This window comes from Acanthopagrus latus, chromosome 18 (assembly GCF_904848185.1).
Source record: "Acanthopagrus latus isolate v.2019 chromosome 18, fAcaLat1.1, whole genome shotgun sequence".
Lineage (NCBI taxonomy): Eukaryota > Metazoa > Chordata > Actinopteri > Spariformes > Sparidae > Acanthopagrus > Acanthopagrus latus.
In genome coordinates this window covers 16,166,208-16,190,206 of record NC_051056.1, presented here as the reverse complement: position 1 = coordinate 16,190,206, position 23,999 = coordinate 16,166,208, and the positions used below count along the sequence as shown (strand labels likewise).

At 41.0% G+C, this 23,999-nt stretch overlaps 1 protein-coding gene across 1 annotated transcript; it reads left to right on the top strand.

Moving 5' to 3' along the window:
• The first annotated feature begins 1,870 nt into the window (after positions 1 to 1,870).
• Positions 1,871 to 22,542, top strand: tspan17 (tetraspanin 17). Its single transcript, XM_037076859.1, has 8 exons — positions 1,871 to 2,541; positions 11,202 to 11,252; positions 13,647 to 13,793; positions 14,614 to 14,784; positions 15,276 to 15,401; positions 15,668 to 15,715; positions 17,622 to 17,738; positions 17,994 to 22,542. Exons 1-8 carry the CDS (start codon positions 2,455 to 2,457, stop codon positions 18,057 to 18,059), a joined length of 813 nt encoding a protein of 270 aa, XP_036932754.1. The 5' UTR covers positions 1,871 to 2,454; the 3' UTR covers positions 18,060 to 22,542.
• Positions 22,543 to 23,999: the final 1,457 nt, after the last annotated feature.

The window sequence follows — 23,999 nt, the reverse complement described above, 5'->3', positions numbered from 1 at the left end:
ACCGGCACGATGGCTCCTCTTGGATAGCACCTGGTCATTATTTTTTTCCTGCCCTTACGCCCTATACTGTTATTTGCTCGAGGCTACACATCCACTGCCCAAAGGCTGCTCAGAAACATCTGAAAACCACAAAAACAAGAAAATACAGACAGAGGGCAGTACTGTCTCTGCAGACACAGACTTCTCGTGGGCCCATAAATAATGACTGAGAGCTCACCTGAACATACAATCTTTTCAGGAAAATCATCACTCAGTCGGCCCTTGTTTTGTGACTTTTTGGTTCACTTTGTCAGAGGGCTGAACTGAGGTCAAGAAGAGCACTGGGGCTGCGGAGTGCAGCCTCAGTGCTGTGTGGAGAGTGAAAACCACATTGAAATATTTCAGAAATTTGACTGTTGTTCATGAAAGAAATCGCTTGTGTGGAGAATAATCCTATGCAGTGCCACCAGAGTGAGGATTCATATTTCATCTAGTCATTAACCCTTGACAGCACCTCAACAGCCCCTCCATTCAAATGTATGAGTTTTTATTATAATCTGGTGCATTTTTAGAATTATTAACAAAAAATTGTGATTATACAAACTTCGATGAACAATCGATGTCTGCAATTGCAACATAATATCTAGTTATCACTGATTTATCATTTATATGCAGTCCATACAAACATATCTCTCTTTATGCTGCTTTCCCTTTGAATATGCTTAAAAGTTGTTTATCGGTCAAAATACTGACACATGTAGTGGGTCAACCACCGCATTTGCAGACTTGTTTCTTCAGGTTTTACAGTCTTGCATATGCTTTGCGTCAGTGCAAACACACCACATATTTGTGGCAATAGTTAGGGGACAGAAGTGTCCCTGACAGCGAGCCCTCAGGGGGGAAAAGAAAGGCAAAGCCACATTTATCACAGGCTCATAGACTGCCATCTGTAGGACTCCAGACAGAAGTTCAAATGAAGCAAAACTGAACTGATTGTTTTCACACAACTGTTCCTTCAAACACACATTTCACCATGTTCTCTCAGGATTGTTCCTTTCTTTTCTTCTCAATCATTTATATACAGTATGAATGAGACTGTTTTTTTCCCGAGGAAAATAAAGCAGAAAACCAACAATAGCCCACATTCGAGAAACAAATTAAAGATGGTTGTGAAAGTAAAAATGAATGTCATTCCGAACAGACATTCACACATGTCATAGCAGGAAAAGCACTTGCGTATTTAATAAAATGACTGATGACAGCATCATTCATTCCCTGCTACTTTGCGTGCATGTTCGCTCATCGTAATGGTGCAATCGTTAATGCAGTGACTCACATTTGTGCTTTTTTCTTTCTTTTTTTTTTCCTGCTGTGACAAGTCAAAATGTGAGTTGTGAAACAGCCCAACGCTCACACACACACACACACACACACACACACACACTTCCCATGAATGCAACCTATCTGACAGGGGCACAGCTGCATTGTTGAGACAAAAAAAGGGTGATATCTCTGTGTTAGATATCACACGTTTCATTCAGCTCAGAAATGGAAATTCTTGCATAAGGTGGGATGTAGCATGCAGCTGCACAGACGGCAGCTCACCTTCCACAAATCTCCTCCTTTGAGCTGCCAAATATATAAAGATCAAACAATATGCTTCATGATATTGTTGTATAAGAAAATTGCTGAGGAGGGTAATATCAAGAACAATGCAAATTTACTGTTGTTGAGATTTTTTTCAGAGTTTTGCATGAATTAAATAATACAAATGTGTTCATCCCTGCTGCAGCTGTTCATCTCTCTACCTGTAATACAGCCCTCACCCTCTCTGTGCTCAGCTCAAAGGAGTGAAATAAAGATATTTTAGCTGTTTCTCATTTCGCTTATCCAACCCTCAGCAAAGTGAAAACCTTCACGGAGACACAAGAGGCCGCTCTTGAGGGGAAGAGGGCGAAAGGCAGCGCAGTGGTTTCCTGATTTGACAGCAGGGGCTTGTTTTACAGCACAAAACAACAAGGATGAAGATTTCAAGCCACGATGCGGCAACACAGATAGTCTAGGAGAGGATTAGGTAGCTGAAAGCCACCGCTTGTACCTCCATCTCTCCGGTTTGAGCCGCGGAGTCGACCCCAGAGGCAACCTTGAATATCGACTGAAGTGCAGATGAATGTCTGTGCCTTAAGTGTCGCTGGATTTGTTGTTGTTAGCTGCTAATGCTAACCATAGGAAGTTGCGAGCTAGCTGGCCTAGCAAGCTAATGGTTAAATTGGAGGGGAAGTCAATTAGCTGCATGTGTTTGATTAACTTAACGCTGTCCGGCGAGTAAACTCGGCGTTGTGTGTCTGATGGAGCCAGCTAACCTCGGCTTCAGTAGTTCAACAACTGCAGCTTTGGCTAAGCTTTTGAAGTACCAGCCGTAGCAATAGTAGTGTTACCTAGCTCCCTCAGTTAGCCACCACTATCCCTGAAAGAATGAGCAGAAAACACCATCATTTAAAAGGAGCAGAAGTCAGCTGCTGCGTGAAATACTTCTTATTTGGATTCAACATTTTATTCTGGGTGAGTAAACAACAGTGTTTCTTATCGTTTGCCTGCCGGTACTCGAGGAAAATAGCGCTAATGTCACCAACTTGAAAGTCTCATTAAATATTCTGGCAGTTAGCTTAACGTTAGCGCCGTTGGTGCTGGTGAGTTCTCACTGATCCCCGAGGTCTCAGTTCTATGATCAGTTAAGCTAGTTTAGCTAATTACCAAAGCATTAAATAAGTTTTTCCAGTTTTGATTCCAGTTCCAGTTTTTGTTGTTGTTGTTGTTGTTGTTGTTGTTGTTGTTGTTTAGCTTTATTGTTGTTGTTTGTGTGTTGCAACTTATGTAACAGATTAGCTTGTTTCCTTGTTGGTTAATTTTTGGCACAAGACAGCAGTCAGGTGAACAGGTAAGTCTTTCAGTTGGCAAAAGCATGGTTGTCATGACTTAACAATGTGAGATGTATTTATTTATTTATTTTTACCTGTACTCATTCTCAACAGTTTTTTTTTTATTATTATTATTTATTGGCTTTATTGGCTTATTGATCTTTTCATTTCATAGCAAAGTGAATCACTGTTTAGAAGTGGGCGCAAGTCACAAATACAAGCAGTCATTTGAAATACTTCATTGGTAGTGAAACTGAAGTTTCCAGAGAAGTATAGGGACCTCTGATGATGGTTCGACTAAGCGCAGCCAGTGAAGATAATATGTCCGGCTGATGTTACTGTCTGAGCAGTGAGGATTGGTACCATTGTGTTTGAGTTTGAGAAATGGCTGTCTCATCTGTATTGTTAGGCCAGTGTCAAGTGAGCCCACATCTCCCTTACAACAACCCCCCCGAGTCTTTATCCCTACTCAGTCTGAAAAGTTCCTCTGTTCATTATGCGCCACCCCTCCCTCCTCGCCTGTCTGCATTGCCTCTGTGCGGCTGGTCTGGTATAATGTAGTCTGTGGGTGAAGGAATGGCGTGTCTGCGTGCCCCAGAAGGTCTTCCCACACACTGTTGGAAGCAAAAGGCCACACAGGCCTGAATACCACCCAGCCTTACTCTTTTCAAGCAGTCTTTTCACCCCCCACCACCACTATAGTGCTCGGGCTCTACGGGACAGCATTGTTTCTCTCACTCACACACCCACAAACGCACAAAGAGGGACGGTGGTAACAAAGAGTGGCAGGGGGGAGGATTGGGTGTGATTCTGTGTTTTCTCCCCTCATATGCTTGTTCTGTATGACTCGTCAGGCACATGGGATGCACATGGATTCTACCTCCTTTCGTCACCACCTCTTCAATCCTCAACACGCCTCTTTGAAATGTAGGAGTATTACACTCTGTCACGTTTCAGGTGAAGCTGAGGGTTTAATGAACTGCTACAAACCAAAGAAGAAGAAAAACAATGCACAAATACATTTTACAACTGGCCTCACAAATGAAAAGCACTCTGTAATTCATTTGGACTGCGCAGTCAACTAGGAAATATTGAGTCATAGGGCTATAGTGTTGTGTCTGATTCATCTTGTGTTCTTTCAGATCATTTGACACTCAGGCCATGCTAACAGTCCTGTGTCTTAGCGCTTTGTGAAACTGTGGAACAAGTTCCAGCTCGCTGGCTGTTTCCGTTCATAATCACTAGAAGATGTTCTCCTCTTGTCTGTGTGCTACAAAACTGGATTTGACAGACAAGCCAGTGCATTGCCGAAATAGAGAGAGATGGGGGTTTATTCTCCACAAATCAACCCATTTGTCTCTTCTATAGTGATCTTGTCAGGCTTGAGAATGCTGCCCAAATTGAGACAGAACGCTTGTAAGGCCCTAAATATTGGGAACAAAATGGAGCAATAAAACATGGAGCCTTCTCTTCTGCTGTGAATTCTTCCAGTGCCTGAGCTCACTGCTGACAGCCAGACACACTCAACCGAGAGAACAACACACCTTCTCTCGTCCTAACAATAGAGGCATTCCTCACATCCACTTAATTAATCATATTTTCTGCCTGAGCTGCTGAGATGTTTGGAAGCACTGCATGCAGTAATTAAGAGCTTGTTAAGCTATAACCAAGTTGCTGAGTTGGCTGGACGCAGGCTGTGTGTTATTAGCCAGCTACAGCTCTGAGTATCTGTTCACACGTGGCACTAAAAATGGGGGGGTTATGTGATCATCACATCACAGGTGGAGAAAAAAATAACCAGTAAAGAACCAGGTGTGAATGCATCAGTCGAGGCATATTTAGAAGTACTGTAGGATTCATGTTGCCACATACTGTATCTGATTACATTGGAGGAAATCGTTGTACATTTTTTCCTGTGTGTGTATAGTAGAGCTGAAATAATGGGATGAATTTATTGATCGGTACAAAAATGTATAATTTAAGACGTTTTGTTGGCCAAACAAAGTGTTTGCTGCATTCAGCCTTTTTTTTTATTTTTTTTTTTAAATACAAATGTTTTTCTTTGTTAATTCAGATGCTTGTTGGAATGTCGTTGATTTTTTGTCTGTTATTCAGATTAAATGGGGCAATATTTGTTCAGTTTCTCAACAGTCATTTACTGATAAAATAATTGTCAGGTTAAACGATTATGAAAGTAATTGCTTGTTCCAAGTCGTCATCTCCCGCAGTAAGAGAACATGTTTGTCTGGTTCAAACCCCAACAAATGTCACATCATCATGATTTGAATAGTTTCACTTTCGGTGAACACGGAAATTATGACGCAAAAATGGTCATTCAGACTAATCAACCATGTCACTCAAGTCAACTAGTCCAAGTTTCAAATAAGATCCAAGTAATTTTTTTTGAGCAAGTCAAGTCCCAAGTCAAGACACTTTTCCCCAAAAAATTGTATTTCTTACCAAGGTGAAACCTGTTCAATAATTTCACAAATTGAATTTTTTCAAAAAGCTTTCTTCATTCCCTCCCCATCACCCTTAAACAGAGAAATACTGACAGGTCATTAGAGTCATCATGTGTCAAGCCGAGTCATGAGTCCATGAGTAACCAAGACTAAGTTGAGTCTAAAATCCTATTTTTTTATGTCAAGTTTCAAGTCATCAAAACAGTGACGTGACTTGAGTCCACATCTGTGGTACTAATTATGAATCTGTCGTATTGCAGTTGAAATATCTGTCACAATAATCGCACTATGACTTATGTCATCCTAACGTCTAGTGTATAGCAGGATAAACTCTCTTCAACACAGTTGATGTCAAATAACAGCCATTTTCCTGTCTTCTAGTCTTATATCTGAGGACAAATGTTTTTCTGTTAAGTGCCGTTTGTTAAAGATAAAATCAAATGTAAACAGAGAGGCAAAGATCACTCAACAGGGGATATTTCTTTTCTTATTGGTTCTGATTTCTGTTCTGATACTGTGTCAACTGCAGTCGGTCTCAGCTGGGTCTCCACATTATCTGGCTATATCTGGATACAAGATAGTAACTGCACAGGACCTAACCTCATCCTGATAATAGCTTCAGCCTCCAGGGTTTGTTTCCACTCCAGTCAGATGAATTTGGGCCCTGATACTTGTTTTAGTTACAGGCTGTTGTAATTCGTCAGCCAAACAGATACATTGATTTTTGCAGTATCAGGTGTAGAGGAGTGTGAATGCGGAATTCGAGGGGGAAGTGTTTCTGTGCTGCAGAATCAGACAAGCTGCTCGCTGTGCTGCTGATATCATATCATCACGAATGGCTGCGTTCACACGGCCAGCCACATTAGACATTCAGCTTCTTAGGGGAGTCACTGAAAGGTCAGCCACTTTATGCCCTGCGCATTTGTGTGTACGTGCATGTCCGCGCAGCGTGTAGCTTGGTTTGTCTGCTGGTTAGTTGAGGTTAATGGGATCAGCTGGCTTAGGGAGGCATCTTCTCAAGTGTTGATAATCTCTCTGCCCACATGGAGAGGAACCCCTCGCTCTGGGATGCACACATCTTACCACTGCCCTTGACAGAGAAATAACCTGACCAGCCTGATTTGAATAATGAGGCAATGACAAGGACAACTACCTCCAGACTTTGTGTTTACTTGCACAGTGATAAAACAAAGACATACAATGATAAAGACAAAGGGATCTGATATAATGATAAATTATGTACAGATGAAAGGCAAAGAAATTGCTTGCTAGAGCAGGTGAGACTCAAGGAAGCAAATCAAAAGGGCCTTCTGAAAAGTCTCCAAACAAACCTTAAGCAGTGAGGTATTAACTAAACAAGAACACAGTGATGTGGTTTTCTTGACTCTATTGTTTATCATTCTAGAGTTAAAATCTTATGTTCTGGGTTAGAACAAACCGTTTCTCGCTATCAATCAATCTGCCAGTTAGATTCACAATTTATCAGTTAATTGTTTAATCTATAAAACGTACAAATGCTTTTGTCCAACCAACAGTCCATGACTCTTAATTTACTATCTTAGATGACAAGGTAAAGCAGCAGGTCATTACATTGAAGAAGCTGCAACCAGCAAATGTTTGACACTTTCTTTCTTTCACTGGCAATTATCAAAATAGTTTGCAACTAATGTTTCTCTCAAATGATGATCGACTGCAAGTCACACTTCAACTTATGATTAGTTTCCACTTAGTTTTTTTATCTACTGCTCAGTAAAAAACACCCACTATCAGGGGAACATTTTTGTTCCAGGCCGCATTGACAGAGTTAAACACAGGTAGTGTGTTTCAATGCCACCAACTGACCTGAATTTGACTCTGACTCTCAACATTACACTGTGGGAAAAGTCAGATAAAAGGAAATATCGCAAGCATAACACAAAGGCAGGTTCACTCCAGTTTCAATGTACTCATTCAGTCAAATTCACTTCAATCCAAACCTTATTGTCCCTTGAGGGGAAGTTTGGTTTGGAAACAGGGCTTTAAAAATGCACATAATACGGGTACAGAAAACGCTTTCAAGATTGTATGTTTTAGGTGTTGATCAACAGTCTGTCCTCTCCTCGAAAAAGTCCTCAGTTATTGTATATTTTATGACAAAGGTTAATGGAAGTATTCACTGACTATAAAAAAGGTCCAGTAAAGGTCAAAGAAATGGTGAGCCAAAACACAGGACACCAGGCATGGATACCTCAGAGCTGTCTCACTTACTGCTGCCTTCAAGGTCGCTTCAAGCTGTGGTGGGGGAAATGCAACTTGACGTGGATTTAAGTACTTTTGACCGGAAATAATAACAAAATTGTCCATATAACAGAAGTACTTTTCTGGTGTCTGGCGCGTGTTTTATTTTTGAAGCACCCGAGTGAAGAGCTGATTTTATTTTTTCTTTCTGCTATGCCAGATATTTCACAGTCGAGGAAACCGGAGAGATGGGAATAGAAGGGGATGGGAAGGGATGTGTCCATACTGAACCACCAGGGTATTTTGTAATTGATGATTCGTGAGCAATTAACCAGAAGTTGTATATTTATTTTAAGTGGCTATAATTTAGATGGAATTCTGCATGATTACACATTGACACATTCAGTATGGATGCTGCACTGGCATATCTGTACATCTGGTATAATGTCTGCTTTCCCAATGATATATGGATACTTCTTGAAGCACTTAAAGGCAGCACTAGATTCTGGCAATGCTCCCACTCAAATCCAAGCTATTCCTAATCATCTCTGGCTAATAATTTTAATGTTTTCCAAGTGTAGCAATGGTTTATATCAATACAGATAAGGAAATACACGCTTTTGTGCACAATATTATCCATGGAAATGAGACAGGAAGAACATCATATGAGTCAGTGGGCAGGCATTTAGTAGAAAATGACTTCCTTTAGATAATTATAATCTTCTTTTCTGTTTAGGCTGCAATGAGCAGCATTCATGTAATATTTCAGGTGGCACAGCAGCAGATAGGGAATCAAATCCTTACTGAAGCAAGTGTTCATAATTTAAGCCAAGATGGATTGAAGTGAACTTCCTGTTTATGACACCTGGGAATTTGAAATTCTATAGATTGCGTTAATGCTACATTAATTTTGGGCTCTGTGCAGTTGCATCGTCTCACTTGTAAAGAAGACCGGTTTATTTCAGCCCCCAGGCTCTCTTAGTGACACTCCTTCATGGGCTGTGTCCTGAAAAAGCTCCAAAACCTGAAGTAAAAAGGAGTAAAAGTCAGAATTGTGGCCAAAAAGTCACACCCTGTTATTTAACATATACAGGCCTTGTGTTGTCCAACAGGGATTAGTTACTGGCGATACAGTGACGTCCAGATGTAGTTTCTTTTTCATATATTCAAATAAAACTATTATGTGCTGAACTGTTTGTTCTGGATACTGTAGACATGCTGTTGCTATCAGAAGTGTTGCTTCATAAAGTAGTTATGCATATTGGATTTAATTCTGTAGAGCACCAGTCCAGGTTAAACCATCATGTCATTAAAGTTATTTTGCAGAGTACTTCATTAGTATGTGTATTGTGATTATTTCTGGGACAACTTATTGTCCGACAAAAGTTGTTCGTTGATAGGCTGAAGTTGTTTTTTCCCTTTTTAAATCTACCCCTAATTAATCAAGATGGCTTTCTTCTCTTGCACAGATTAAACAAAGAAAAGTATAATATGCTAAAGAGGGTTGCCAAATAAGTAAAGTGTATGTGTTGGAAATACTGTTACAGGCATTTAATAGGTTACATGTATTTAGAGATAAACTACATTTTAAGGTGCCTCCAGGGCAACTCATATGGTCGCTGCAGGCACCCGTAGGCACTTCATTGGGAAACCACAGTTGAAAATGAATTTCTTGCCGTTGTTCATAAAGACTATTGAAAAATAATATCCAAATTCAAGTGTTTACATTTAAGAATCAGAGAATATTGCCAACATTTTAAAAATGAACTGTGATTTATCCAAAAGTAAGTAAATATATAACCATATTTTTTTTTTAGATGGAGTTGTGTCATAGTAGTTTCAATGCTGTAAATTGAGAGTTGTTTTCTCTTTCACATTTTCTCTGTGCGCTTTTATCAGTCTGTGTGGATTATTGAGATTCAGAGACTAAATGGTTTAATACTCCCGCTGTCAGTCTAATCTCTTCTACCTGATCTCTACCTGCTTACCTGGACTCTTATCGCGTGTCTCTTTTCAGCTGAAGCCACCACCGCACCCTTCACTACAACCTTACGTAACCACTGGGCCAACCCTGTTGTTTGTTTGTTTTGGCATACTGTCACAATGTTGGTCTTGTTATGTGCGCTGAAGGATTGCCATCAGTTTACCTGCTTCGCCAGATTTAATCAGCTTCCCAAGAAAAAAATCTATCTGAATTTCAATGGAGCTATTATATTTCAAGCTCTGACATTATAGTTTGTCTCAGTTAAGTTGATTACTGTCCCAAATCTCTTAGGAATGATCTTGTGGCAGCTAAGCAGTTGATGAGACAATAACATTATGAGCAACACCACACTGGCCAGAAATGTGCGATTTTTACTGAAATGCAGCCTGAATAATATAATCCTGGAGACTTAATAATGTTTTGTTTATTGTTGTGTTTTCCCGCGGGTTGTCCCCAGCAGTCACCCAGTTCTCCTCCTTTTTTTTTTTTTTTTTTTTTAGCATATTTTAAACTCTAAGCCCTACATTTATCCTTCATGAGATAGGAGGCTAATACCAGAGGGATTTTTCTTAACTCTGAGGATATCACACCCTCCAGCCTCCTACGTGGCCCACTGCAATGAGTCTAACCTGCTGTAACCTGCAGACGTAATGATTCACTCTGTCCACAGAAAGTTAAAAGGCATCTTCTCTGAATTCACTTTGTTTTAAAGGCTCTAAAAGCCAATTTGCTCAAATAGGTTCCTTCTATATGTGCTTGGGGTTCTACGTGAAGGCACACCTGCCTGTTTAAGACTAATACTGGTTGTCACAGAGATGCCCTGTAACCTCTTACTTAAATAAGACACAGTAGGCAGTGCTTGTCCACATCAGTCACTTTTACATACCATCTACAGGGTGTGACAGTTCAGCGACCACAAGTCTGTCAAGTGCGACTGAACAAATTTGTTAGTTCAGAAGGTCTGTTTGTTAACAGGCAAAACGTTTTTTAAACACCAACGATATATGTAAACAGTTGCCCCACAAATACTACCTGTGCTAGCTGGTTAGCATGCAGTGGGATTTTATATGCATCTTGTTGCACCCTGTACTGCTAAGTCCTTGTAACTTTACTTTTTTTCAGCTATCGACAGTTATTGCAATTTATTGTTTATTAGGCTGTGATTTTTAATGAAAAAAAAAGTTTGGTGCTCAGATCCATACAGGTCCATCTGTCCGGATTGGTACAGATAAAACCTATGTTGAAAAATGTTAATTGTAGTTGTGTTGTTGTTAGAGAGTTCTGTATTTGGATTCTGACTGCGTCCATCTCACATATTTGATGCGGTTAAGGTTGTGTAGAGAAAAGATGATGTCATAGATCAGTATGGATTAATCCATGTTTTAACATCATGAGAGTCATTATATGAAGACAGTTGTTGGGTTGTTTGCGTATGTTCCCAGGGAGACACTACAATAAATCATATGCGATCCACCCACACAGTCCTGATACAAGTTGTTGCCTGTTAAACTTCTATTAATATGTCACTGGGAAATGTTTGTTTTAAATCTTATCTTTGATTAATGTTTAGAAAATCTTAGATGTTCGTCAGCTCATGTTTGCTCTCCATCTGAAGCTTCTTCCCTCTGCTTTGTTTTACAGTTACTAGGAGCAGCATTCTTGGGCATAGGCCTGTGGGCATGGGCGGAGAAGGTAAGCATAAACACATGCGCACAAAACACACACTGTGGAAGTACAAATACACATTATCTTAGTACAGCACAATTGCCTCAACAGCATAGCTAAAGTTCTTTCCCACATTCCAGCGGGAATAAGCTGGAAGTCCAATTTGCAAGAGAGAGTTTAGATGAAAACAGAAATGTTGAGGGAAGTGGTGGCGGGGAATAAAATCACCATCCCTGTAATGCTTTGTAGCACTGAAAGCATACTACCTGATAATAGTAAGCATTTCTTAGTCTCAGGATATATGTTGCTGCAGTTCAAGTGTGATATTAAAGAGATTCATACAGAAAGGTAGTGACAAATAAATGCAAATAGAAATTGCAACACAGGTATATGACTGCATTCAAATAAATTATACTTACTGTAGATCAAGCAAGACAGGACCTGGCGATAAAATGGCAGCAGCTTGCAGAGCTCCGAGGGGTCTCGGAATTATACTGTGGCATTGACTAGCTCGCAGACAGGTAGAGAGAAGTCACCAGGTTCATCTCAGCTGGCTGTCCCGCAGTTCCAGTTCATTCCAGTCTGTTAAGATGTATTTGTACGTTAAAACACCAGGGTGGCTAAACTTAACAGAGAATAGGTGGATTTGCTTCAATTTCCTGTTTGTAAATCGCACATAAATAGCAGTCTCTGCAGAGAGCAATCTTGTTTTTGTGTCCTTTGTCATAAGATACAGGGGGATGTTAATGAACAGGTCTGCCATTGTAATGTGTCATGACGATGTTCATTCTGCAGAACATGATTCGTTGATGCCTTTATTTGTGGTGTCTAAGCTGAGAAAAATTGAAGTAAATGGCACTTTTTTGCTGTGAAATACTCGCTTGAAAGTACTCATGACAACAAAAAGTAGTTCAAATTGATTGACATTGGAATTGATGACATAATATTTTGTTGAGCTGTATGTTTTTTCTATTAGAGTTTATCAGAGTCTTGAAATGGACACATTTACGCCTTCACCCATCACAAAATGAACATCTCAAGTTTGCATGGAAACTGACTACTGTTTATTTCCCACAATTTACTGGCTACAAAGGTTAGGTGCTGCCATTAACCTCTCAGGTACAGTGGATCACAGCCACTCCTTCCAATCGAGTTAACAGTCAATTTGTTCATTAATTATCTCAAAGTTGTACCAGTCGGTTCAGTAAATGCTGCATCAGCGTGGAAGCATGTACCGATTAGTAACGTCTGGCCATGAACTCTGTGCAAATAGGCCTGCACTGGAGTACCTTGGTGGAACAGCGTGAATAATTTAAAGGGGTTAGACCAAATGATGAATAGCCGCACTGTAAAGGCATAATGGTGAGTTGGGGTCTTTGTGGCTGAGATGATTAGTTTCTATCCTCCTTCACACAGCCAGACTAGTTTACTGTTTCAGGGCCTTGCGCTTGAATTCAAATGACGGCACTTTAAATCTTTACCGGTGCCACCATTGCCACACAAGTATGCACCTTCATACTGTAGATGTCCCTTTGCTCAGTGCAGCGGGAGCTTAACTTAAGCAGCATGAGATTTCAGCTTTGCAGGCTTTAACTGCAAGTGTTTGACGTGTGCACTTGACAAGCAAACAGGAAGTCAGATCTGAGAGTAGTTTACAGATGGTAATGCTGGTGGGGATGTTTGACAGCATGTTTGTCAGCATGTTGACCTTTCAACACAGTGACATAAACAGAAGGAAAATACATGAACCAGAATACAGGATATATTTTAACAGGTTTTTGTGTTCACAAAGTACAACACCTTGTCATGTGTGACATTATGACATGTTACGGCGAGCCCACCCTTTGGCGTAGAGGTGTAATTTCTGGTTGAGACATTTGTCAGTGCGAGGCATGATGCAGAATAGAGAGTGACAGGAAAATAAGTTGGACACACTGTGGCCTCGGGGCTGTGGGGGAAGGATATGCAGAGAGGAAGGACAGATTTCTGTGAATGTTTACTGAACTGTGCCTCTTCTGATGAAAGTTAGCTGTTCCATAGGCTGGACGGAGATCTGCTAAGAGAGCAAAAAATTGTTCCAAAACACATCAAGGGGTTTTGTTAATTTATTTGGAAAGCAACCCACTTGATCAATACCATTCTAAATCAGTTTTCAGTATTGCCTTTTTGTTAGATTTTTTTCTGCTGTACTTCTTCATCTCTGAACAGGGCTGGCAACCTCAGTTGGCCACTTTAATGTGTCATTAGTTGAATTCCTACGACTTATCTTTCACATCACAACCTCTGTTCAAGGTTAGCTGTGTTTTTGTAGAGTGAGAAAATTTTACTTGGACCTTGTAATAGAGATAGGAAGGATTGATTTTGGAAGTATTACAGGCAGGATTTTAACCACTCACTTTCGTCTTTCTTCTTTTCCCTCAGGGCGTGCTGTCCAATCTGTCATCCATCACAGACCTAGGGGGCTTCGACCCTGTGTGGCTCTTCATTGTCGTCGGAGGGGTCATGTTCATCCTGGGCTTTGCTGGCTGCATCGGAGCACTCAGAGAGAACACCTTCCTGCTTAAATTTGTAAGCCAGCTCACGGCTGTTAAAGCGAAGACAGTTTTTCAAACATTTCACACCCCCTTAGTTCTGCAGTTCACACCAGAGCCGAGGCTGTAAGTACAGCAGGCGTCACTGGACTCGGGTGACTCACCCATGCCAAATGCTATGGGCGGTTGCATGGCACGAATATGTGTTATCTCATCACAAAGTAATAATCAGAAAAGCTGATCTGAAAAGCTGATAATTTTTATCCATATGTCGAGTATTTTTTTTTTTCCTTTTTGTTTGGACTTCTTTCTTTGTATTTGATCTGCAAATATAAGATTTCCTCTAAAGCCCAAAGCCATGACGGCACCAGTTTGGGAGATTTATGTGGGTTTCATCTGTATTGATAAAAACATGTGACTGATGGAGACAAACTTGCTTGGTTGTTGCTGGCTGCGATTCTGAGTAGCTATTAACTCCAGCCGATGTCCATTAGCAGCAGTAAGTCAGGCGTCAGAGTGAGAAGCTAATGTGGCTTTTGTGCATTTATCGTTCGCCCAGTCTGCGCTCTCCCTACATTTACTGTAAAGCATGGATATAACGGGACCCCTGGGACTGCAGCTTTTTGTTGCCACATTCGCACTCAGCACATCAAGACAGGCCTAACAACCATTCCTGCACAGGGACAGTTACATCAGAGCGGTTGTCCCTAATTCTTTTACGTGAGAAATGAGAGGAAAAAATGTTTTTGGTGTTCTGATCCCTTTTAAAGGGCGCACCCAGATTCCTCGATTGAACTGACAGATTTATTGTGTTCTGTTTGTGTGTTTACTCTGGTGTGTGGCTTGTGCTTTTCCAGTTCTCTGTGTTCCTGGGTTTGATCTTCTTCTTGGAGCTGACTGCAGGGATCCTCGCCTTTGTCTTCAAGGACTGGATTAAAGACCAGCTCAACTTTTTCATCAACAATAATGTTAAGGCATACCGCGATGACATCGACTTGCAGAATCTCATTGACTTTGCCCAGGAATATGTGAGTCAACTTGTTCTCACTGAACTTGAGTGTCACTTACAATAAACTTCCTGGTAAAGTTCATATGTCTTTGCTCGAGGAAGGCAGTCCCTTGTCTAGAAATGTTTACATGAGTTTCAACACTGATCTTGAATCAGCTCAGTTCTGGGTAGAGAGGAGAATGAGTCAGCCACTGCAATTGTGGAGTAAATGATATTTCCCTCAAATGATTATCCAATTATGTGAATGAAACAGTTTAGGTAATTGGCTCCTGTGTGTAAACGCTGGGCTCAGTCACAATGTACTGTAAAGGCGATTAGATTCGCTGTTGTCTCGCTATTTGTGTCGCACTATCTGTACTCACTAACCCATCACAGTAAGCTGGCTGCCCACCCAAGCTGACCTGAGCCAGGCTCTAAAGAGTTGTTTCAAGACCAGATCAGAGAAAATAAATCTGTCCATTTAACCGGAGTTGGCTGTCTAATCTCTGCCCATTGTAACTGCTGTCTCAGTGGTCATGCTGTGGAGCTCACGGGCCCGACGACTGGAACCTGAACATCTACTTCAACTGCACTGAGCTGAACCCCAGCAGGGAGCGCTGTGGAGTCCCCTTCTCCTGTTGTGTCAAAGACCCGGCAGTGAGTCATTAAGTGATAATAATACATACAATTAATCATTAATCATGCAGATTCTCCAGTGCAGAACTATAAGGAGTAGTCGATGAACAGAAAATTGATTAGCAATTAATTTAGTAATTGAATAATATATTAAGTATTGAAAAATGCTAAATATTGGTTAGCTTCAGCTTCTCAAATGTGAGGATTTGATGCATTTCTGTGGCATATATGTCTGTGTATTGAAAGTCTCAGATTTAAAGAGTCACCTTTTTGTTTTTCTCTTGCAGGAGGATGTTATCAACACGCAGTGCGGCTATGATGTTCGGCTTCAAGGGGTTTGTATTTCTAGATCTCAACCACTTCTGCACGTCTCTGTAGCTTTCAGTATACTCAAAGCTGCTGTAAGCGTTGTTGTCATTGCAATTGCACCACTTTTTTGAGGCATCTCTCTTTGCCTCTTCATTTTCTTCAAGCTTTTGTCAGTGTTTGGCCGGTTTGGTAGTATAAGCCTTTACCAGCAGCACTGATCCCTGACCTGATTTTAAGTTAAAGTGGGCAGGGATACCAGAGTATTTTTATTTCTCTTTTACTGCATGAGCAGGGGGAGAATGTGTATGGGTTACTGACAAAACACTATGATGGTGATTACTGTTGGAATATAGAGCTATTTGACTCTTATTTTAATAAGTAAATAACATTTATGGCATTGTGTTTAGTTAAACTTCATTATCAAGTTCTCTTTTCATGACCTAGTTCTCTGAAAATTAATTTTGTGTTTTTGGTAATGTTTTTCAATTAAATCTACAAGGCCTCGTACAATTATAGCCGTAAACAGAACCAATTCTCATTCACAGCACAGTCACTGGCAGTAGCTTGATTGGCAGCCTGTGCCAGCCTTTCTGGCTAAAATTAAAGCTGCTGAGTGGAATTATTCCTAAGGGCTAGTTGATTGACAGGCTGCAAATCTGTGTGATTGAAAGGATCTAAGCAGATGTTGAAGGTGGAGTGGCTGTCAGGTTAATTTGTATTGGTCTTGATTGTGTCTCTCAACCCCCCAGTAAAATGGAGTAATGGGTGAAATAACTTTTAAATGGAACCAATAGAATGTAGATTTTATAGAAGCTAAACTGTCTTGGTAAGAAGGACGTGGAAAATGTTTCCTCTTTTAAAACAGTCGGTAAACCCAGCGAACACGGAGAACATAAAGGGTTAAATAGCATGCAGTCTCCTCTGTGAGCTTCATGCCTTAATAACAGATTGTTCTTCTAACAGGGATAATTAGGCTCCAGTTATAGCCTAGAGAGCAGCCTTACTACACTCTGTAATTGGCGACTCAGTGGGTTATGCCAGTCCGTTCCCTTTCCCTCTGTGTGTGGGTGTGGTGGTTACAACTCACTGCACTGCAGTCAGACAGATTGCTGTTGCTAGGCGCACTGCAATACAGTGAACCACCTGCCACTGAGTCGGTATGAATTCATTTTCTCTATGTGCTCTTCTGCTAATGCCATGGTCATTGACATTTCACTAAAACTATCAGTGTGTGTTGAAAGTTTCCCGCACAGCTTGTTTATGGAGTGCTGGCTGTGACAGGGGAAGAGCAGGAGACATGAAGAGGACAGCAGCACAACAAAGGCAGAGGGCTGAAATAGCTTCAGAGGAAGTTCACAGTCAGAACAACATAGTGTTTCCTGCTATTTTATTGGCTGCCAAGGGGGCTCCCTTTACCTCCCATTGGTTGAAAGCTAGCTTTCAGGTTTTGCAAGAGAACAAAGGGTCTGCCGAGTTGACTTGTCTTTTAGAGTAACAAAGGGAGCATTGTAAAGAGTCCTGTTCACACCCTTTCTAGTGTCTTTGCAGCTCTAAATCAGACCTTTTCCGAGCACACATCAGCAGCTGAATCCGACAACACAAACAGCCATCTGCCTAGTAACAGGAAACAGCTTCTGCCTGTTTGTTCAGTCCTCACAGGGTCCTCTCAATACACTGCCTTGATATTCTCCATGATGTCCAGACACTGACACGTTGTAATCGAAGAGTGACTCAGCTCTCACTCACTCCTTATTCCCTGCTCAGCAGCGAAGGAGTCAAAATGCTCTCTGTGTTTTTTGTAAAGTCCCTCATTAGTCATAGGACAGGGTGCAGGTGTTTGTTTGTCATGAAGAATGCCAGTGCCCTCTCTTTGAATGGAAAAAAACAGATTATTAACTTATTTACCTCTCATCTGTTCTTGTTTTTAAAAAGGAGCTGGACCGGCAGAAATACATCTATACCAAGGGCTGTGTGGGACAGTTTGAGAAGTGGCTTCAGGACAACCTGATCATTGTAGCTGGAATCTTTGTTGGCGTTGCACTTTTACAGGTGAGTCTTTGTCTATAGACTGTTTACAAAAGCAACCCCTGTGCAAATGAGGTTTTTACCTTCACTGAACAATATGGCTTGGCTCTTGAGTTTGTGTCATCACTGCCATCTAGTGGTGGCAACCGGTGGCCTCAAGCAAACCTCTGCAATCACAGCCGTCCGCTCTTTCATTTTTCTTAACAGTGACATTCTGTATTCCGTATTCTCATCCTCGGTAAGCCTCTCTTGACTTAATGTCTTGCGTGTCCTCTTCAGATTTTTGGTATCTGCCTCGCGCAAAACCTGGTGAGTGATGTCAAAGCTGTCAAAGCCAACTGGTGACAGGAGCTGTGAAGCGAGGAAGCCCCGCCCCTCAGGCCCAACCAGGGCGACGCAGCACACAAACAGTCCCGTCCAGCTGAGGGCAGAGAGCCGAGGACATCCGATTCTTGTCTCCTTTGCCTCCGAGCTAAGCAGCACACATACACTCCCACACTTGTACACGTGCAAAACACAAAGCGTTTACTTCCCTGTTTGTCAGTGACACTTGAAGGGATGGAAGAATATCCCACACAAACCAAACAGTCAACACATCGTTTACCACTCAGCTGGGATTTTTAACCCAAATATAAAGAGGACGGTCCTGCCTACTTCTTTTTTGTTTTTCTGTTTCTTCTGATTTTGTTCTGTGGACATGAGTATTTATGGGGCGCAGTTACACAAGGACTTCTGTCAACTGGGAGATTGGAAGCCATGGATGAAAGTAAGAGACAACAACAAAAAAACAAATGAAAAGGGACAATAAGTCTCAATTTTTAGGTCAAGCATGACATTGTCACAGAGCCTCATTCCACCCAGTGAAGGGTTGAACATCTCCTCCTAAAAAACAGCCTGTTTTTAACATGCGTGTCCCCACTTCCTGCTGTGGGGGCTCGTGGGTGGATGGCCAGCCGGCCAGTAAACACACAGATTCCTCTGCATTGTCATGTTTCACCATCATGACCTTTTATGACCACTGAAAAGACTCTGAACACTGGCCGGACAAGTTTGCAACTTCAACTCATGTCAGGAGATTTAAATTCTAACTCGAAATGTAAAAAAAAAAAAAAAAAAAAAAAGTGCCATTAATTTCCTGTGATACATTTGTCTCCTTCCTGTTCTGTAATATCTGCACCCCGCCCCACAATACCTCAGGGCCTGGCCAAAAATACATGTTTCTGCCGCTGATTATAAAAGCATATCTATGTTTTTATTTTCCATCCATGTCTGTTGAAGTTAGATACACTAACTTGATGCAGAAAACACTGACAGTTCCTCGAAAGTCGCCCTGTTTGCCCTGCAGTGATTGTATTATCTGTTGATTTACTGAAGGATATTGTATTGTATCGTATGGAGCGGCATGGTGGGGTTAGGATTGTGGGAAAATGCTACACAGGGAAAAGGGTTTAATGATAGTTGAGATTGTGTTTATCTCTGAGCATCCCTCAGGCACATGGGATTGCTGGTTTGGGGCCTTTTTTACTTGACCTATGTTACCGCATTTGTCTTATATTTTGTCTTCTGCATAGCAAAATAAGAATATTTGTCTGTTTTTAAAGATGTCCTTTTATTCATGCTTATATTTTCCTGTCCAACAATAGACACAGATTTCTATTCTGGGATTCTTTGTTCGACTTCACCAGGCACCTGTTTTTTTACCTCTGACCCATCAGTCAACTGCGAAACAGCCTCTCACTGTTGATGTTGTTCGCAGTCCTAATGGAGACCAAATGATATCAGCTGGCCACAAGCTAATTGCCAAGGTTTTGTCTGGCTGTGATTCTGATATTGTTAGGAATGCCAGGAATAACAAACAGCATTTCTAGACAGCCAAAATGTGAATATATTGTCCCTTTTTATGTGGGATGTGCCAGTTGAAAAGAGAAATCAAACAAGAAATTAAAAATGTAACAGTTACCGCTTTTATCTTTAATTCAATGTTGTGTCTTTTGTTTGGACTGTTTTTTAAATAGAATAGTAAATACATGCTGTCTTTTTGATATTAGCCTCAACATAACATGAATGCTGCTTTAACTTTAAATTTAACTAGATCATTAATATGTAGTACAGTAATCGAGCTAACAAGTCTCACGAGTCGAACAGTTTGCCATGTTTCCAGGCTGAGGGAATATTTGATTATTTGTTTACACTTTGCACTCAGCTTATGTCGCCCTTTGTTCATCATATATATAAAAAAAACATGACATTCTAAGTTTCCTATGAAGCTTTTCATCTTGTCCCTGATGCTCACAGAATGTAGTGTCTGATATGACTGGATTCACTTGATGATAATGTACGTTTCTGTCTGCATTTAACCGCACATGTTTCTGGCTGTAGCAAAATTCAGACGCGAAGCACTGGCAGAAATTTGGGTGGGTTTTACTCGAACACACACACACACACACACACACACACACACACACACACACACACACACACACACACACACACACACACAGGAGCTCATTCAGTAACGGCACCTTATGATCGGCTGCCGTGCGTGCATGTCACATGCTGCTTTCACCCACACGCTCCCTCCTCAAAACGCTGTCTGATCTGACTGCACCTGTGTCAGAGCCTGTCATTTTGATGTATTTTTAAACACTGGGCTCGTTTGGGAAAAAAAGGCAAAACACAAGACAAAACGACAGTCACTTGATTTAGCCGTCACGAACAGAATAGATCCAGTGAAGCACAATGCATCCGCATCCGAGTGACGGGAGTCCTAATGACTTTTCTCAGATGAAATAGATGAGCTTGCATAGGAGCAGCTCATTCATTTCGGCGCCTCAGGTGTAATCAGTGAACGAGAGCCTCCAGCAATCTGAGGGAACAGACGCGTTTTCCCGTCAGATCGAATGTGGAAACATTTACAGGATAAAAAGCAAATCACAGCTCTTGCAAATTCTCACCCAGAGTTGCCACGTTTGCCTGATGCCACACGATTCTTCCTTTATTTATTTCATCCTGCTATGCGTAATATGTGTGGGCCTCTTTGATTTCACTAACTGTTGTAAATCAATCTGTCCCACTCGAGTTTAGAAGATCAGGATGAACCAGGGCTTTTTTTCCCCCCTCCCCCTTCCACACCTTCTAGTTTAATCTTTTGAAAAGTGGGATGAAACAGATAATGTGTGATTAATTAGTTCAACAAATCTTTGAAGTGTTTTCATTTTTATTTTTTTCCCTCCTCAAATCACCCTTAATTGAAAGGGTTTGCTCACGGTCTTAAACACCCCTACCCTTCTTTACAAAAAAAAAAAAAAAAACAGCTTATCCTTGCGAGAAGTTTCTGTGTCGTATGTGATAAAATGGAGGGCTGCTGCCTTTTTGAGCGATGCTGAGGATCTGGCTGAAGGCAGATGGAGGCCAGGGGTGTCAGTTCTGCTGCAGTACGGAGCTGCGGCTCTTAAAAAGAAAGCGTTCGTTCTCTGGCTCTGGCTCTCTCTCTCTCCCTCTCTCTCCCTCTCTCTCCCTCTCTTTCCACTGCCGTGTCTGGATGGATATGCCAATAATCAGACAGTCACCTTGGTAATAAGGACAAAATAATGCCATAATAATGGGCAGGAGTAGCGTGGCAGGACTTTAATATGCACACTCTACAAAGGTGACTTACCGGACTGTTTGTTTTCACAGCTTTTGGTAATTCTGGCTTTGTATTCCTTTAATGTAGGGGAGAGGGGCAGGGAGGAAACCATGCTAATTATCCTTTGTCCTTTATCGTAATGGCCTTTCATCATGAAACACCCTCTTAATTTCTCTGCTTTCCCCGTGGCCAGTTAAATCATTCCAGAGGAGGAGCCTTATGCATACCATGAATGTACAAGTGTGTATCAGCATGGACCTACTTTCTCCGCGGGCTGTTGGAAGCTCGTGTTAACCTTAATGCAGCGCAGTGCACAAGACAAGTGAAGTTTAGGAATGTGAAAATAGAAGAGCGGTCTTCAGTAATGTTAATTTTTTTAAATGTCATTCCGGTTTTTACATTCCTTCCATGTGAGTGCACAGAGCTACATGGGGATTTTATATGCAATCACAAAGCATTTAAATCATCAGCGAAACATTATTTTGGATCTCAGTCGCCTGTAAACAATGTGGATGACTTCTAAATATCATTAAAATCATCATCTTTGTTCAGATTTGTTGATCTGTGTTTGCATTCATGCATTATTTGACTGAACTTTTATCATTTATACATATAATACAAAGCGACTGTCTGCTAATGCCTTGCGGTTTGTTTCCCACAAAGGTGAGCAGCACATCAGACATCAAGTCTTACCTCATCATGTGCAGATGCTGGTCACATTAGAGCGCATGGAGGCGGCATAATTAACTTGTTTGAACATATTAGCAGCCGTATCTCAGTGGTTAGGACTGACATTTACATCCCGCATTGTGACATTTTGATCAAGACACAAGCGCCAATCTGACTGGGATGACACACAAGTTTTAAGTTGAAGATGCTTACAGATTTTCTCACAGTTGATTCATACGGTTGCAGTAGTTAGTGATCTTTCAGCCACATAGAAACCACTATAAAAAAAATATCCCTTTGTTCAGCTGGGGAACAAAAACGTTGGGCCTCAGTTTTTACCTACAGTTTGTTGGTTTTTTAGTTGTGTGTCGGTTGCAACAAAGAAAAACATTCTCTTTTCAGTTTAGACCTGTCTGCACAGATGGGTAGCCTTGTAAAGAAATGTATATGAGAACTGTGGGACATGGTCTGTTACACTGTATATTGTGTTCAAATATGCCTATTTCATATATTAAAGGATTTATGATAACAGAGGTGTGTTTTTCTTTATCTCAAGCAATCACGGGCAACAAGAGCATTCACTCTAGTGCTGTATTTACAGATTTAACTTAAATACTTGACCTTATTTTATACCTCTATTCCACTGCATTTCATTGGAAATAAAGTACTTTTTACTCCTCACTACATGTACCGTCTACTTGACATCTGTGGTTAGTGATTATTTTTCAGATTGAGATTTTAAATATCACACAAATGACTGGCTCATAAAACACAATGATCTGTTATAGACACAAAGTAGATGGAATCGGTGCCACACTGAGCGGCTACAAGGTGCAGTATGTAATAATTGGTCTCCTGTTGAATTCATACTCAAATCGAAAAGGGGGGAGCCTGTCACCAGCATAAACCAATGCTAGCTGCTGCTAACTGTGCTACATTTAGCTGAGTTAGCAGTGGAGTTAGCAGTCTGGCCTGTGAAAACTGGGGACTGCTGGTGTTTGCACCACTGGCCATGAAGCTCTGGGCTGGAGCGTGCTCACTTCAGTAGATATCCACACAACACAATACACAGACATCAGATTGTCAAACCCGTTGATAGCTTGACAAATTTAGTAAGTTTTTGTATATTTTTTAAAACAAATTTCATACAGATTGTTCCTTAAAAAGGTTACTTTTATATTAATACAAAGTAATAATAATATATCGGATATCCAATTTGACTTTTGATATATAATCACAGGATTTCTGCTTGTTACGTCGTTTTGTTCAACACTTCTGTTTTGTCTCGAAGGATCTGAATGGTTCTTTCATGAGGAGGGAAGGTCTCAAGATGCTGAGCAATGTTAGACACTGACATTCACTGTCCCAGTTTCACTGGATTGTTGTTGGTAAAGTTTACTGTAATTAGGAAACGCTTTAATTTGACCATATGGTGGATGAGTCAGCCAATAGAGGGAGACAAATAGTGACTGTTCAGACACGGACACGGTTCTACTGTGACTTCATCTTTGAGATCTGGCAGGCAGAAAACACCCAATGCCAAAAAATAAAGATATACTAAACAAAGCATTCAGGCAGCACCAGCATATGTATTGTGTTTTTTTTGTTTTTTGTTTTTTGTTTTTTTGCAAGTAATGGCTCTTGGAGATCAGCTAGAAACTATACAAATCCATCCAGTAACCTGCTATTACAGCTCTGCCTTAAGATGTGGAGATCAAAGAGAATACATTCAACTAAATTAATCCATCAACTTCGGAGGCTATTGACATTTTTCTTCTACCGTGCATCGCAAAGATGAAACGCTCGACTTGAGCAGCATGAACAAAGCGGAGCAGTTTCCTTGACAATGAACGAACGACTTAATGGACACAAGCTTCAGCGCTCTTATGGCCTTTGTGTTACAGTTTGTGGCCACAGGGAACAGCAGCGGATGATCATTTGTAAACCTAGCCAGCCTTGAAAATTTATGAATTTAGTGTCGCACCTGT